Below are 17,853 nucleotides of genomic sequence, written 5' to 3'. Positions count from 1 at the left end.
TTTGTTTGAGGCGGTTTTGAAGAATTAAAAGGTAAGAACATATAATTTCAAACTTGTCGATTTGAACCCTATTCTCTTACCAAACTCCTTGCAAAATGGGGTTTATGATCGTCAACATCAGTGATGGACACGGTGGCGATCCTAGTGCTCTGCTGCGGTGGTTGACCTCTGTCTGTGACGAGCAATACCAAAGTGTACGAGGCTTTACGTTCCCGATCTAGCGATTGCCTTGTTGTTATCAAGCCGGTGTGAGCATCTGAAATAAAGAATCTTCAATAGTTTGCAACAGTTTTAAGACCAAATGAAATGTTATTGCATTGTATGTATTCACATAGCTAAAGCCTGGTCCGTGAGCACGTAGAATTTTGTCCAATGACCCCAAGCTACCCATCCTTATCGCTCGCGTGTAATTATATTGCTGTCGCGACTGTGCGACGGGCGCCCGCAGTGAGTGTGCGAGCGCGACAGCAACATAATTACGCGCGAGCGATAAGGATGCGTAGCTTGGGGTCATTGGACAAAATTCTACGTGCTCACGGACCAGGCTTTAGTGTGTATCGCAGTATCGCGAGGAACTTACCTATAGCAAAAGTTTTGGCATCAGCGTTGCTTTGTTGTATAGAATAGTATAGTTGACCAGACGGTTGCGTTGGGTCGTCGGGGTCACTTGCCACAACTTGGAATACCGGTGACCCGATCGTTGCATTCTGATAATAGAAAAGAATATCAAATTACCTCTTATGGGCTGTACTTAAATCTATCCATCTACCTACACACTGCATTATACTATTACTAACCTCACTGACACTCAACACCTCTCCCACCGCAGGTCGTATAAACCTCGGCACACCGTCATTAGCGCTGACGTCTCCTATGTAAAGAGACAGTGACGTGTCACCCACATGACCACCGCCATCAGTACCGCTTATAAGAAGCCGGTACGGGTCCGTACGGCCTCTACCGGTTAAGTCTTTACGGGTTTTCACCTCGCCTGTGGTAGGGTCTATTGAAAAAAGACCTGTGGAAGTTGAATATTAGAATGAATATTCTATTTTAAGTTTAGATGTAGTGAAAATGCCTAACATTTGAATATTTTATAGGTACACATTCACAATTCCTAAATTCTTTTGAGAATTGAATTTTCTTTGATATACTTGTACTTGTGTATTATTATTAATAACGTACCATTGGCTTCTCCTTCATCCAAAAAGTCGTATTTGATTTCTCCGCCCAAGCCTTCATCTGGATCGGTTGCAGTTACATTTATCACGCTTATGCCAATAGGAACGTTTTCTGGTACCACAGCTGAAACACAAATACATGCGTATTTTCAATCGTAATGAATGAAACTCCCGCGAACTTGAGTTATTTTTATATTTGTTTTAATATTTCTTAGCGATCTTAGGCCAGTAATACTCGTAAAGTAATTTTGACCATTTACCAGTATAAACATTCTTCTCAAACGCAGGTGTATTGTCATCAACGTCGAGCACATCTACTAGAATAGTTGCAGTACTCTTTAGTCTTTCTGCACCTCCATTAGGGGTATCGTAGGCCTCTACTTCTAGGCGAATNACGCGAAGAACAGATTGACGCTCACGGTCTAATGTTTTATTTGGTGCTACCTGTTAAGCAAAATTAACCATAACTAATATCTAATTGTTTACAAATCATTGCATGATTGCGGTATAACAAACCTGTAAATACCTGTATAACTCCAGTAACATTGTTAATAGTGAAAAGATCAGAATTTTCCCCTCTCAACAGGTATCGCACATCTGAAAATCCTCTGATCTTATCATCCTCAGTTAGCACAGCATCAGCGTCATTTGCTTTTACTGTTACCAATAGTTCTGGGTGTTGTATTGATTCTGGGACACTAACTTTGTACAACTGAAACATAATAATTGTTACATTGTATCCTTTTCATTTTTGACATGATTTCTATGATGTTTTATATTTACCTCTTTATCAAACACAGGGGCGTTATCGTTCAAGTTCATGACTTCTATAATAATTTTTGCTTCACTGTGCTTACTACCATCATTGCTCGTTGCTTTTACAGTCAAAGTTAAATTAGGACTGGTTAAGTGTTCATAATCAATATTATTTGTTAAAACCACTTGTCCACTCGTAGGATCAACTTGTAATAAACCAGTTTCTGCATTGATAACTTTAAAACTTGAAACCAAATGGCCTGATATAGGATCTTCAGCCATCAAAACTAAGACTGTACTTCCTATTGGCTGTTCTTCTTTTATTTTGTGGTATATAATAGGGTTTGAACTTGTCCAACCTGGGTTTGTAAACTGTGGATTTTTATCTGCATAAGGCTGAATGTAGATCGTATGCTCAACTATTGCAAATTGTTTGTCTTTATTTAGGTCTGCATTTATGTCAACAACTTTAATCGTCAATATAACTACAGATGCTTGACTGTAATCTAAAGTTCCATTCACCAATATTTCACCTGAATCTTCATCAATTTTAAATGCTCTTTTATAGTCATATGGCGAATTAGGTTTCAATTGAACACCAGCTTTAGAGAAAGCCTTTATTGGATCTACTAAACTGAATTTCAATTTAGCATTTACATCTGTATCATAAGCTACCATTCTTGTTACAACATGACCAACTTTTGCTTTTTCAGAAATGTAGGTCGTGCCATCGGTCATATTAAATTTAGGCGCTTTGTCGTTCACGTCTTGAATAGTTACGAAAACAGTAGTGGTAGCAGTTTCTGGAATAGGCATACCACTATCCACGGCTGATACAATAATTTCGTATTTATCTGCATTTATGTCGCGATCTAAGTTTGCATCACTTGAAACAGTGATAAGGCCTGTTCTGAAAAGACAATAAAACATAATTATTGGTATATTATCGGCTATTTTCTTCTTATTTAAAAAATTAAATACTTACTTTTCATTTATTGCAAAATTGTCTTTTGATCCAGAAATAATGTGATAAGTCAAGAGATCATCTAAGCCATCTGGATCATTAGCAATCACTTGAGTGACATTTTCTCCAGGTTTTGCATTTTCTTTTATAATAGCTTTATAATTCATTGGGTTCAAATCGAACGTAAAACCTTCATTACTATCAGGGCTTTGTTGATTTACAGTATACTTATAGTGATGATAATTGCCCTTAAAAGTAGGTCGTTGATTTCCTGGTACTCCTACTCTGATATAAACTCTGGTCTCATTATAAAGAGGAGGTTGTCCTAAAAGTAAACATCAGTGGTTAGTTTCTCTATTGCATGTATTGAAATAAAAATTGAAATAATTTGACGTACCATAATCAGTAGCTCTCACAACTAACTCGTATTGACCTCTTGGAGTATCCATAGTTTCTACTTTCTCTATAATGGAAATCTCTCCAGTGTCCTCGTCCACGTTGAATACGTTTCCCTTGTGTGCTATGCTATTATCTGACTCAAGGCTGTAACGTACTCGACCGCCCCCTTGAGTTGGCCCATCAGCATCGGTAGCCTAAAAAGTAATTTACAATAATACATTGCATGATTATAACGTTGCTTTTTCTTTAAAATAACTTGTCAACAAAAATTTCTTACCCTAACAACGAGCTGAGGTTCGAAACTAGTTGCTCCATCTCTAATAGTTCTACTATATTCAGAATATTCAAATATAGGAGCATTATCGTTAACATCCAATAAATCAATAAAGATGCCTGCTGTGGAAGCTTTTCCTCCTCCGTCTTTAGCAAACAATGTAAGACTATAACTTTTTTGCTTCTCATAGTCTAATAATTGTCCAACGTAGATGCCTCCTTTATTTTTATCAGTCTTAAACATATTTGAACCAAATCCGGTTAAGGTATATTCGATTTCACCAAAAATACCATAGTCTTTGTCCATTGCTTGAACATCTCCAATCTTAGTACCTATTGTAGAATTCTCTTGCACAAAGAATTTGTATGTGGGGTTATCAAAAATCGGTGCATTGTCGTTCATATCCAATAACTTTATATTGACCCTCGCTGAAGACAATTCTTCGCTATTTGCAGATGTAACTATATCGAAACTAAAAAGTCTTTTGTCTTCATCATCAACATCGTAATCAAGTTTTGATGAATCTTTTACTTTTATACTAATCGGTGTTCTTCCTTCGCCGTGATCAGTGCTTATAGAAAATACGCCTTCAGAGTTAAAAACATCGCGTAAACTTAAGTCGTATTTACTATTCTGTCCAATATCGTGATCTTCGACATAAATCGATAAGCCTGGAATTGGGCTACCATTTTCTATATTTTCCGGTATAGATATGTCAAACACTTCTTTATTGAATTGTGGCACGTGGTCATCCACATCGGTAACTATAATTGTAATTTGAGTGACAGTATAATCAGATGGCACTTCACCGTTAATCATTTCAGTAGCTTTTACAAAGAATGTGTAAACTCCTCCATTTTGCATAACGACATCACTTTCTCTATCAATAGGGTTCTCTGTGGTTACAAGACTAGCTTTTCCAAATGGACGTTCAGGGGATAGTTTAAAATATTGTTCTGTGTCTCCCTCGAGAGTCAATAACACTGGCCTGGGGTTTGCTGAATCTCCGTCTTTAGCAGCAATTTCCATTATACTAGTATCCTGAAAAATTAAGCAAAGTCAATAATATGCCTTTCCCTTTCATTTTAATTGCAGTTCTTTGTTAGAAATATAGCAGGGAGCGTCTCAGCGGAGACAAGAAAAAAAAACATTAAACTCTAATAAAATCTTACCGGTGGAGTATTCTCCGGTACAGTAGCAGAATATGGAGCATTGACAAACGCAGGTGGTTGGTCCTGCACATCTTGAACTGCCACGGAGACACTAGCCCAGGCTCTTAAAGGCTTGTCCGACTTGTCGCTAGCTTCCAAGCTAATCACGTAGGCAGATCGACTTTCGAAGTCCAGCTGTTTATTAAGGTACAGGCGGACTTGGTACTCATTGGCAGATATCTGTGAAAATAAGCCCTTTTTAAGTAAACACTACAATTATGTAAGTCAATTGTTTTCTTCGTGAATACTTACTGCTTCAGTGATTACTCTGAATGTATTGCACGCCTCTGAGTCGCTCCCTTTTTCTTTGATCGAACATACAACTCGTATTCTTGCGTTATCTCCTTCATCTCGATCTGTTACCAAAATTTTTGGGGATACCTGAAATGAACGAATTATATATTTTTTAAAATTGATTTCAACAATATTATGCTTGCTTATAATCTAATCATTGTACTGTACCATATCTTATAGGAATTTTCCTAGCTTTTAAGTTGGTTTTAATGTATCTCACCGCTGTTGCGAAAGATTGTTGCTACCGTCATAAACACAATATTATATGTATAGCCTGACCAGGAACATAAAAACCCTCGCCATGTTGCGGAAAACTAATGGTACTAATTTCTTTTAATGGCAACAGTAACTGAAAACTTCATTTACATGTCACCTTGCATGTCAGTCTATTGCTGTCAAACTGTAAACAAACTTTATTTTAAATGTGTGCAATTGATTTTGTGAATTAAATTGCTAAAATCTTTTTATAGTCGTGAAAGAAAAATGGTTCACAATGTGTTAAAGTATTTGTCGAAGAGAAATACTAAGGGTTCGGACAATATTTTCATTGAATAATGTTTCCGACAAAGGTTGTCAACTTGACTGACATGTTTATCGTATAGTACAGTCCACTATGAAAATTAGCTGTGATTTGTTTCAACTACCTATTTTAAAAAATTTATGTCACTTTTTAAGTGTTGAATTTTATGGAATTGGGATAGAAGTACCGAGTTTGAAGCGTTCATGAGCAGACATTGCAGTTGAATATTGAAGTTCTGAATTTGATTATTGATGAATAATAAAATAAATCCTACTAGCTCGATTGATGGTTTCATTTAATTTATTACCTATAATAATATTTTTTCGTTAATTTATGAAAATATCAAATTAGCCCGTAATCCTGAATCCTGATACATAAAGTTAGCCTATTAATTTAACACAGGTACGACTGTACTCAGTGTTGCACTATCAAATGCAATTGACGCGCCTCTATGCCAGGGTTTTTATGTTCCTGGTCAGGCTATACCAAATACTCACGTATAGTCACGTGGAAAAATACATTTTCGTTGGAATGCAAACCTTTTTACATAGGAATAAACTACGACTACGCAATGTTTATGCTAATGATTGTACATTGCACAACTAATATTTAATTTTATGCATAATTACCTCGATCTCCGAGTCTACAGGAGTGGCTTCACTAATGTTGACAATGTATGGCCTGTTGTGAAATATCGGCGGGTTGTCATTGACGTCTTTCACGGGTATGACCCGGCGCAAGGACACTGTGTTTGGCTCCGTGTTCGCGATGCCTTCATCTGTAAATGATTCATTTTATTTTTAACGTATGGTAATGGCTGTAATTTGCATTTGTATTTACGGAACTATTTTACAAGCATGTTAAGTATTTAAGTTAAGGATACGTGATCTTACAATATTGTCACCTTGTATTACAGTGTTTTTGGCAAATAAACATTTGAACTTGAACTACACTGGTCATCACAAAAATCGACCCGCCCGCGACCAGCACTTTCAGACGTATGCATCCCCACTTCCCACCAATATAGACACCATTTAAAAGCCTAGTTCTAAACTTCATTTCATTAAAGGAAAGGTTTTTACCCCAAAAATGTGTCTGTAGAAGAATCCAGAGTCACTTCTTCAAAAAATAGGTAGTTACGCTTGAGCCAACTTTTATGGCTATAAAACTGTTAAGTTGGGATTAATCGCTATCCATCTGTTATAGAGGACACGTGAGATCATTAACCATAAAAATTGGTCTAATTGATCCCAGAGGTGAGCCCAAAGTGTGGTCTTTTTTCAAGTCTAACTATATCGCGTTTATGTTAATCGTTTATTAAGAAATTAAATGTGTTTTTCTTTAAGGATATTTATTGGGCTTTCAAATAACACCAACATTGTTGGGGCACCATGATTGTGTCAGTAGAAACGAGTTTTCCTGTAAAACGTAGGTGGGCCGATTTTATGTGATGACCAGTATATTTTTAGGAAGAATATTCATTGAACTTGTCTTACACAAATCACTAAAACATAACTCCGTTGAGCAATCAGTGCCTTTTTCCTGTGATGTAGATTTCAGTACACGTGTGGATCTTACTCTTTCACGCAAAACCTACTGAACGGATTTTGTTGTAACTTGTAACCCAGATTAACATAGGCTATAATTTATGCCGATCTATGACACTAACTTTCACGCTGGTGAAGCCGCGGGCAAAAGCTAGTTATTTCATAAATGTTTTTCTTATTTTGCGGATTACACGCACACGGAACGAAAAAATATGTATGAAACGCGTGCCGAAATACCCATCAGAGGATAAAGGCACTAAGCCCTGGAGCTAAGATAAAATATGTTAGTAATGTATAGTAACGTCCGTCGTATTCACAAACATTGCTATGAGGTCTCACAGTGCGCGTGGGCGCATAGGGTGACACACGAACCAGTCACGGAGCTCTATTCAACGCTGTGCGTTCGATTTGCTCGTTTGAGAATACGGGCGTAAATGTACAGTCGCGGAATGAAAAGGTTCGTCAGTTTTCAAATTGATTCCTTCAACGAATCGCGAGCACATATTACCTTTTGAAACTATGTTACAGAATAATCTCGAGATAGACAAAATAATCTTTAACTGTTAGTCAGTAAAGTTCAAAATTATTCAGATTAAAGTTGTTTGACATTTATCTTGTCAAGAAGATTTTTATGATTGATAAACTAAAACCTTCTTGTTGGTTCAACCTGCCATTATTATTTCTATTAAATAAAAAAAATACATTTTGTAACATTGCACTGATGGGACAGAAAAATAAGCAAAACCTTCTTCGTTAGCAAACGTCTCATTTATTTAAATGTTAGCAGCACTGTTTCTTGCACTGGTATGTTGGCAGGTTTGACTCTTACAGTACCTAATGCAAGCGAAAACCGACACTAAGGTGACGAACCTTTTCATTCCGCGACTGTACTATCGCCAACAGTGTTTTTTTTTTTTTTATGCTAGCCAAGGCAGGTATTTGACCGCAATCGCACTTTTTAACCCATTGAAAGTCATGTTATCTCGTTCTATCGCAAAGAATCGCCATTTGATTAGAGCGACAGCAAAAACGGAGATGGATAGTTAACAGTGTGGGCGTGTGTACATGAAATGTGATTATTTACCAGTTATACTGATGATGACTTCTAGTGTCTCTTGTTCTTCCCTGTCGAGAGTCTTGGCAAGGGTGACGACACCAGTAATGGGGTCCACTGTGAAGTACTGGCCCGATATGGAGTACCTTAGCTGACTGTTTTCTGGGTCGACACCTGAAATTGTATTAGTAAGCGTGTACAATAACTACTTTAAAGTCAAACAGATAAATGAAATAAACTGATAAATGCAGACAAAAACCTTTCTCTTTCAATTTCTCTATCTGCCTCTGGTGGGACTTGTCCCCACGATCTTTCACTTGCAGGTTAGTAGCCCTGCAAGCTTATTAAGCCCTAGAGAAACCTGTCTTCAATGTCTATCAATAAGACAGTATTTATTGTGATCATTAGCGCAAGCTAATGAGATCACTTCAAAAATTGGAACGTTCTTCACATAGCCCTGTATATCGTAACCAGGCAAATAAAACCTCATTATTAATAAATATGGAAAAAAAAAATAATTGTATCGCGCGTTAAAGAAGCTCAGCGCCATCTTACTGTCGCGCGTTACAAGCGACAGAGAGCGCTCTGTGTTACAACAAAAATGGCTTTCATTCATCTTATTTATTCATAAAATGATTTTAAAAGGTAAGGAGCTGGAACTGAACCCACCAAAGCAAATTCGCATTGGAGTTAATTTTCTAATTATTCGCAAAGAAGTGAATTTGCTAAGATGTTTTTTTGTCTGTTTTCTTTTTTTCAAGTTTTCTTTCTGTCTTTTGACGTCTTTGGTTTTAACGTTAGCTCCCTTATTTATTAAAGCTATAGTTTCAGAGATTAGAAAATATTTATGTTGTGTTAGGACTGGGTTTACTTGTCGCGGAAGTCTAAGGCTACGGCCGGATACTCGCGACACCCCCACTCAGGCGATGACGGAAAGCCGCGGAGGTTTTAGTGGGTATACCTCGTCCTTTTCAGGACGGAGCAGCGCCCTTTTTAGGGCGCCAGGAGATCCACACACCACCCTGTCCCCCGGCAGTGGTGACGGTGCGCAAAACATTTCCTCCGCGACAAAAAAAGGACTGGGTTTACTACAATAGTTCAGAAATCAACATCAATCAAAGTGGCTCTAGTTTACCTTTCAAATGGTACACCGGTGTCCCCACAGGCGTGTCCTCGGGCAGGCTGAATTGGGACATGTCCCCGACCCCGGGCACGAAGTGGGGCGCCCTGTTGATGACCTGGGCCCAGCATGACGCCAGTAGGGAGACCAGGAGCAGTATCAGCAGTGGATTCTGGTCGTTGAACACTGTCGCCGCTTTGCGTTTTTGGAATATCACTTCTGCCATCTGTGAAAATTTAGTTTTCTTTACTTTTTTGGGTGCTGTCCATACTTACTCGTCTTCATAAAAAAACTCATTCATTATTGCAAGTTGGCTTTTAAAAAGCATCTTTATACGTTCCAGTATAACCCTGTTACTACTTCGGGACAATAAATGGGCCAGTGCTGAAAAGCAGCAAGCAGTCTTTAAAATATACGAGCTAGCCAGTTAAATATTCCAAACATTTTTATCTTTATCTTTATAGTAGCCCTTCTTTAGTATCTTAAAGTTTTAAGGCTTACTTAATTTGTATGCTGTCTAAGCTTTGTTGATAGGTTTAATGATGTGTGGCGTGTGGCTTTTATAAAAATATTGAACAAGAATTAAATAACAAATCATGTACAAATAGGATGTATCATAAATTACGTATTTCACTGCTGCTAATTTTAACTCAAAACGACACGAATGCAAATTGTTTCAGAGAAACTTTCAAGCATTAAATATTATGTATAATTTGTTGTAAGATGTTGATTTCAAAATCAACGATGCCTACCGTAATTTACATAAGCGCTACTTCATCCTCGAATTCCTCTTAGATTTTTTCAAATTAAGGTCTAGGTACTTATTTTGCTATAGGATGTAGTGTAATTTATGTTCAGTCTTATAATGAAAAGTCTTAAAAGGGTATTTGTGAAACACTTTATAAACTTCTTAATTCCTTCGGATAAATTACACATAAAAGATAAATACTTAGTCGCTATTTTAATCACACAGTAAGTACTGTAAATCAGAAAAAACACACCGATAAGAATGGGATAGTTTTGCTCTCACTAAGAAGTTATCTTCCAGTCAACCCGAGGTGTGGACAGTGAAGGGTGAAGAATATAAAAATTTGGTTTAGACTCGTATTTCTTCTTCTATGTAGATAAGTTACAACAATGTTAAAATAGCAAATAAGTTTTCGTGAAGTGTTTAGATATGCGATTAGTTGGAATGCACCGCGTCTTGAATAACTTCCTAGAGCGTGAAGTGAGTGTCTTTATCTTTTATAATCATTAAAACACTTTTTCTTGTCGCACTTTTAAGATGAAACGATCCAACAGATCTGATACCGCAGCGTTAACGACGCGACGCGACGCGACCGGCACGGGACCGGGACGATTGCACAACGACTGGACCACACTGACACTTGCTACACCGGTGTAGTAACTTATTCATTTGCAAGCGAATTAGAAGGTTTGTGGATTTAGTCCGACTGGTTTCGTACTTTACATTGTCTATGATTGTTTGCTTGGAATTATCGAACAGGTTTCGAGTTTACTGCTATTGACGTGGTTGCATTAATGGAAGTTAATTAACGAAATTACTGTGTTTGAACTAATAAATTATTTTTCTTTCTTTCAAATTTCATTAATACTTCTAGATTAATCTTTAATCTTTGTTAGCTCATTGTGTTTGGAAGAAGACTTTGAAAGAAACTTAATTCGAAAGGGTCTCCCTGTTCAGGTTCGTGTGGGGAATGGGTTTCCATTCCATGGTTGGTGATTTTGAGACGTGAGACGTCAATGAGACTTCAGATTATGATTCAGATTTGTATGCTCTGTCACGCCATAATATGTAAATGTCACCCCTCCAGTGCCGCTAGCATACTACAGGCACTGACTGATTTAAGCGCTAGAACTACACTGGTCATCAAATCACCACCCCAAAAATCGACCCTCCCGCGGCAAGCACTTTCAAACGTATGCATCCCCATTTCCCACCAATATTGGCACCATTTAAAAGCCTAGTTCTAAACTTCATTTCATTAAAGGAAAGGTTTTTACCCCAAAATGTGTCTGTAGAAGAATCCAGAGTCACTTCTTCAAAAAATAGGTAGTTACGCTTGAGCCAACTTTTATGGCTATAAAACTGTCAAGTTGGGATTAATCGCTATCCATCTGTTAAAGAGGACACGTGAGATCATTATTTTGTTTTATAACCATAAAAATTGGTCTAATTGATCCCAGAGATGAGCCCAAAGTGAGATCTTTTTTCAAGTCACATTTATTGTATATAGCGTTTATGTTAATCGTTTATTAAGAAATGAAATGTGTTTCTCTTTAAGGATATTTATTGGGCTTTCAAATAACACCAATATTGTTGGGGCACCATGATTGTGTCAGTAGAAACGAGTTTTCCTGTATAACGTAGGTGGGCCGATTTTTGTGATGACCAGTATATAATAAATAATAAGTTTAGTATGTACAATTACGAAGAGATGCCTATGATCTCTAAAGACATTAATATTGGTTCTCTACAACTAAGAATTGCACGAGCTGGTTCCACCAGCCCCCTTCCATCACCGGAGAATCAGATGCAGGTTAGCGTACCATGCCTAAATTGTCTACATTCCACCAGCCCGCACTAAGCATTTCGATAACTTTTATAATGCGAACAGCTAGGGACTGGAATTCGCTGCCTGCTGCTGTCTTTCCCGAAGACTTTAATTCGGGCCTTTTCAAGGCAAGAGTGAGTAGGCACTTACAGGGCAGATATGTACCATCCTAGACTGCATCCCACTTAACACCAGATGCGATTGTGGTCAAATACCTGCCTTGTTATGCATAAAAAAACATAAAAGCGTTCAGGCGGTCATTCCACCATTGACGTCAGTCGCATATATAGGTGCCACTAAAAAGAAATTGAACGGAAACTGAAGATTTTTCTCGACGAACGATTTCCTCTGTGACCCCTATCGCGGTGTTACATCGGAGGGAAACGGCCACGCAAAAAGCAAGTTCCTCACGAAACAAAAACGTTACGACAACTAATTATCACTGTTTCTCATAACTATTGTGTTCAGTTCAGTGACATACTTAGGGTTGCCAATGATGTTCTACTAAACTGTCTATTCTTTGTAAAATTATCGAATTAAGTGATTTGTAGCGGTCATACAACAATCAAGGATACAGAATCTATCGTATGCAAAATTCGAGCTGCATTTTGGAAGAGCTAGATAGTTTCAATGTCAACTTAGAGGCATATGATTCAAAATAAAACAACGCTTAACGTTTTAATAATCTGAAGTCGTTAATTGTTAAATCTTTCTTTATTTTCTGAGATTCTAATATTGTGTCCGAATTCCGAACAAGTTTTATAGTGACGTTAGAGAAATAGACTTAGGTAGATTGTCGTCTTCTTTCTTTTCGTGTCGACAACAAACCTACACAGTGTCAGCCCAAAACTCCGCCACAAGAGTGGCGTTGTCAGTAGCACTCATCAAATCCTCCCGAGTGCAGTTGCTTGGGTACTCAGGGCATGACATCAGGTGCTTCATCGACTGGGGAGCAAAACCGCACCTGCACTCCATGTTTAAGCCATCCAAGAATCCTCACCTGGCCAGATTGTCCTTACTACGGCCAACCTGCGTCCGAAGTCTATTTAAAGACTTCCAGGTAAGCCAGGGGAGCTCATGTCCAGGTGGAGGACTCTCAGACACAGGGACAAAAGGGCAGGGGAGATCAGCTCTCTCGCGCCATAACCTGCATCTCTCTTTTGACCGATCGTCATGTAGGAGAGGGGACACACTTTTTACGAAATCGCTTCGGCTTTTTAGCCTTTGAGGCACAGGGTCGTAATTGAAAAGTGGGTGCCGTGTGTCACTCAAAATTGTCGATTGATTGTCGTTATGTGCAACTTTACTCTGCGTCACAAAATATTCATTTAGAATTTTAGATTGTCATTATTATAATTCGAAAACAACTGACCCATTTCTCAGAACAACTAGAGGCAACCCTACACCTAGGTCAGAGTGACTAACCATTGTTGTGTGTTGCTAAACACTCAGTACAGTAGCCAGCACATCAGTACATTATATACAATTTTATTGCAAAATAATATCTATTTACAACTATGTTAGATGCTTCAGTGTTATGTTTTATGTTCAGTATAACACATTTGTAGGGCTTGGTTGTAGTAAAGCGTTTGAGAGCAACAACATTTTGAATTTGTATACAAAAGTTTTATAGAGCGTATAATGAATTTAAATCATTTATTTCATAACTCTCATTATCTTCACGCTTTAGATTTATGTTGCTAAGAGGCCGAGTACGTAATGAAACTGCGTTTCCTGTACCTATTGATCTAAAAAGAGCTACAGGACATTTTTATTTCAGCACTAACTTTCCTCCCGCGGCTTCTCCCGCGTGAAAAAAGGGTTTGTTTTTAGGGTTTTTCCAGAAATTATTCGAATTTTTCTCGCCGTGAAACCGTAAAACCATCCTTGTACTTCAACGAACATTTAAAAAAAATAATTGGTAAAATTGGTCCAGGCGTTGTTGAGTTATGCGCTTACCAACACATTTTGCGATTCATTTTTATATTATAGAAGATTATTATAGAAGATATCTGACGCTACATAGGGTATATCAAATTGTAACTAACATAGGTACCCAAAATGTTCAAAATTGAAAGTAGGTTAGTCTACATCTGTGTGTAAAGGTCATTGAATCTATGACATTGATCATTCAACGTGTTTTCGATTGGCACCACTTATTGTGTCTGAGAGAGATCGCGTGAATTTATCAAGTTAAAGAATTCTTTGACAATTTTGTTAACTGTGTCTTTACACGATTTTGTAGGGAATTGAAATGCTCTTAGAAGGCTTTTCTTACCTTTTACAGATTTCTGGAAAATACAAACTCTTTTATGTTATATTAAGCCAACTTGTATCTGAACACTCTAAAATTTCTTGTTCTACCTACTTACTTGATTTAGAATAGATACTTACACCAATATTTGTGTTTACCTGTGATTCAGGTAACTCTTTAAAACTTGGATGAGAACTATCACATGGTAACAACAACGAAAATATGACATCATACTTTGCAATAGAGTCCAAATTACTCAAGCTCCGCATTGTGAATCTGGTAGATTTTCGACAGATGATTTCTAAGGCCCGGTTTCCAATAAGGTGGACTAGAGCGGAGCGAAGAAGTGTTTTGAATAACCAATCAGATTTCCTGGTTTCCTGAATAATGACATCTGATTGGATATTAGGAAGGCGCTGGATGCAGGCCGCTACCAACCGGGCATTATGGAAATCATTCGGGGAGGCCTATGTTCAACAGTGGTGGTTCTGTGGCTGAAATGATGATGATGATGGAAAATTTACCATCAGGTGAGCCGTCTTCTCGTTTGCCTTTGTCCCATGAAAAAAATTCAACACACTTCTCCGCTTCGCTGTGCCTTGGTAAGAATCGGGCCTTAATCTTACATTATCATGTAAATTCATAACATTCACGCTTGCTTATTATTTATGAAGTTAAAAGAGATAAAACGAATATAACATTGTGACATATTGTTTCGACATAATACGGTTTCGAGTGGTGAGAACCTCATTCTCGGTGGTTACCTCAACATTTTATGCAAATGACATTAAAAATTAAGTGCTTTCGTGCTAATTGATTGTGGTGGATTATATTAATAAGTCATTGAAGGGGATTAAACAGGAATTTTCTAAGATGCACTCACTCGTAAAATCTTATCGTGACATTTTATCGATGTTAGACGATAAGCTCATACATTTGTCAAGATTTTATAGTAGCACGTATTCTACCCATCAAGGAATTTGAAAAAGTAGGTATTTGTACGACTACTATAAAAGGAATTCATGACTTCAAGATTTTATGAATCAATACAATTGCTGATTTAAGATTTGACGAGCTCTTTTTATTAGAATTTACGAATCGTGTGAAACACCCGTGCACGATAGCAACCAAAAAGGTGATTAAACTTCTTGCTAAAAGTGTTACGAGGAACTGACAATGTCGCGTGACGAAAAACGCGGATTCAGCTAAACAAAAACGTTTTGTGGAGGAACAGAGAGGTCTGTCATTTGCCGCACGCTGCACCGATGCCGATGCCTGTCACTTAGGTCGCCTGTACACTATGCTATAATAAATGCTGAGACTAAACTATGTACTCGTATTTTTCCCGTAATTGCCTTTACCGAACTCCACTTTATCGATTTTTAAAATAAGATACAGAGATAGCCTGACAAACTCAGAAACTTTACTTCTTTATAATATTAGTACTTACAGATTAAATGCCCTTTAAAGGTAAGGTTCAGCTAATTAATTATTTGTTTACTGATGGAATTTAGATAAAGGTTTCTTTATTTTAGATATTTTTAAATATCTCTATAAAAATATAAATAAACCCCTGTCATTAGCAGAAAAAAAATCAAGCTTATATTCTTGTCTTGTGTGGTGTACAACTGTTCAATTAAGTGTGCTCTATCTAATGTTTTCACGAAGAAACTTGAAAGTTAAATTGTAATTGAAAAAAGTATTGTTCTACCCAGGTAGCATAGTGTACGAACAGCCTTGTCTGGGTTATGATTTGAATACAAATCAACGAGTATTTATATAATTGGCTTATTAATTAGTGTTTGTGCGTGAGCGCCTAATTGAATTGATTAATATGCAATTAAAACGTTGTCACTTGCTACTTTAGGTAAATACGTCGGTGATGACCAATTTGCTAAATATAGCATTAATGTTCATACCAATTTTTTGATTGAAGGCAAATGATGTGAGTTACGTAGATTCCGGATATAAAATGCATTTTAAATAACGACGAATAAGGTCAGTTTCATAATGTCATGACAAATATTTTTATCTTTATTGTTACCGAACTGATCGACTCGATTGAGAACAATACTCGCAACCACAGCTGTAAAATGACGAAATGTGAAATGAACTGTATTAAATTAATGAGATTGAAATGGAATAGGTACATATTTTCAGATTGTCAATGTTAACCTTAATCCGATTATCAAGTTCACAGTAGCAATGTGAAGTACCTAGCTAATGACAGAATGTACCAAAAACAAAGAATGTATAAAAAAGATAAAACAAAAAAGTATACCTGAATATTATAAAAAAATCCATTCGTGGACAACATCCATATTTTAATCATATTATGACCCAGGTCACAATAAATTATTCCAATAGTTTATTCGTTCGTTATTCGAGGTAATATAGCGATTTAAAATATTAATAATATATGTCATTAATCTGGTGTTTAGTCACAGGGAGTGATTTCACCTTGTCTTCCAAATAAAAACATAGCACAAGTAGGTAGTGTAGGTACGTAAAATTCAAAATATGTATTCAAAATTCAAATTCAAAATTCAAAAAAATTCAAGTTGATGATTTAAATATATAAAAAATAAACTTTTACTCAGGTTCATTTAGTTTACTTTGCTATGAACAAAACTTTGCTATGTAGGTACTTAACAATTTTTTGATAAATATTGTTTTAAAACAGAGTTAGTTGTTTAAGTACATCTTAATTTACTTATCGATTATTACTTAAATTGCCACGCCACACATCCGCATTTTTACCCTATTAATACGACAAGTAATGCGTCCTTGATGACTAACATGGGTATTATGCAAAGAAAGTTAGTGTAAACACACCTTAACTAACTGTCAAATAACGGTTACACCAATATACTTACTATTGCTTACTTTACTAGCTTTCCGCCCGCGGCTTCGCCCGCGTGGAATTTTGTCTGTCACAGAAAAACTTTATCGCGCGCGTCCCTGTTTCAAAAACCGGGATAAAAACTATCCTATGTTCTTTCCCGGGACTCAAACTATCTCTATGCCAAATTTCATCAAAATCGGTTGCGAGGTTTAAGCGGGAAAGCGTAACAGACAGACAGACAGACAGAGTTACTTTCGCATTTATAATATTAGTTGGGATTTTTGAAAGTACATAAATGAAACTTTCTCATTAATAATAATAATATAATTAACAGAATCAGATACTGATGTTGAGCGGGAAATACAAAATGATTTACCGGTTGGGCTAACACAGCACTCATGAACTCATCACGTTGTATGCGTTTGTGTCGCCTCACACCTCTATGTAATATCGACAAGTCAAGTGAATCTCCAGTTTTGAATTCAGTTCTTCATTGCTTCAATTTACTTACACCAGTGACAATGATTACAAGTCGCAAAAAAAAAAGATCTTTCTCGTAATGAGATTCTTACCTAAGGAGTACTATGAATCTAGCTATGATGTAAGGATCTTGTCCAGGAATTATTTCGATGTAAAAGAGCCTACTCGTGTGCTGAAATGTAGACGACATAAAGTGGGCTATTTTGATCCCTGGCCTGTATACCCTCCTAACCACAAGCACGTATGTAAGCTTTCTTGGAGGGATTAACTGGAATATTAGCTTGATGGTACTATTTGACACCATTCCCCCCAATAATTGGAAATCACAACTTAAAAAAAGACACTTCTTTCTGGTTTTAAAAACTTAATTAATTTTAA

At 37.0% G+C, this 17,853-nt stretch overlaps 1 protein-coding gene across 3 annotated transcripts in view; it reads right to left on the bottom strand.

Moving 5' to 3' along the window:
• Window positions 1-17,040, bottom strand: part of Cad74A (cadherin 74A) — a 30,357-nt gene extending 13,317 nt beyond the window's left edge. Inside the window, exons 1-17 of one of the 3 annotated variants that reach the window (XM_028309222.1) lie at window positions 10,599-10,742; window positions 10,073-10,237; window positions 9,336-9,546; window positions 8,231-8,374; window positions 6,229-6,377; window positions 5,038-5,166; window positions 4,747-4,965; window positions 3,578-4,615; window positions 3,299-3,494; window positions 2,923-3,226; window positions 1,965-2,847; window positions 1,708-1,893; window positions 1,442-1,625; window positions 1,186-1,305; window positions 798-1,018; window positions 581-707; window positions 81-256 (exon numbers count right to left, since the gene is read on the bottom strand). In XM_028309222.1, the coding sequence (XP_028165023.1) occupies window positions 81-256; window positions 581-707; window positions 798-1,018; window positions 1,186-1,305; window positions 1,442-1,625; window positions 1,708-1,893; window positions 1,965-2,847; window positions 2,923-3,226; window positions 3,299-3,494; window positions 3,578-4,615; window positions 4,747-4,965; window positions 5,038-5,166; window positions 6,229-6,377; window positions 8,231-8,374; window positions 9,336-9,546 (4,287 nt within the window). In that variant the 5' untranslated portion in view covers window positions 10,073-10,237; window positions 10,599-10,742. Of the gene's footprint in view, window positions 1-80; window positions 257-580; window positions 708-797; window positions 1,019-1,185; window positions 1,306-1,441; window positions 1,626-1,707; window positions 1,894-1,964; window positions 2,848-2,922; window positions 3,227-3,298; window positions 3,495-3,577; window positions 4,616-4,746; window positions 4,966-5,037; window positions 5,167-6,228; window positions 6,378-8,230; window positions 8,375-9,335; window positions 9,547-10,072; window positions 10,238-10,321; window positions 10,743-17,026 lie in introns of those variants that run through there. The other 2 variants (XM_028309224.1, XM_028309223.1) reach the window with 2 other exon arrangements.
• Window positions 17,041-17,853: the final 813 nt, after the last annotated feature.

Source organism: Ostrinia furnacalis, unplaced genomic scaffold (genome assembly GCF_004193835.3).
Source record: "Ostrinia furnacalis isolate ACB-3 unplaced genomic scaffold, ASM419383v2 OfSCF2663, whole genome shotgun sequence".
Lineage (NCBI taxonomy): Eukaryota > Metazoa > Arthropoda > Insecta > Lepidoptera > Crambidae > Ostrinia > Ostrinia furnacalis.
This window is presented reverse-complemented; position numbering and strand designations above follow the sequence as displayed.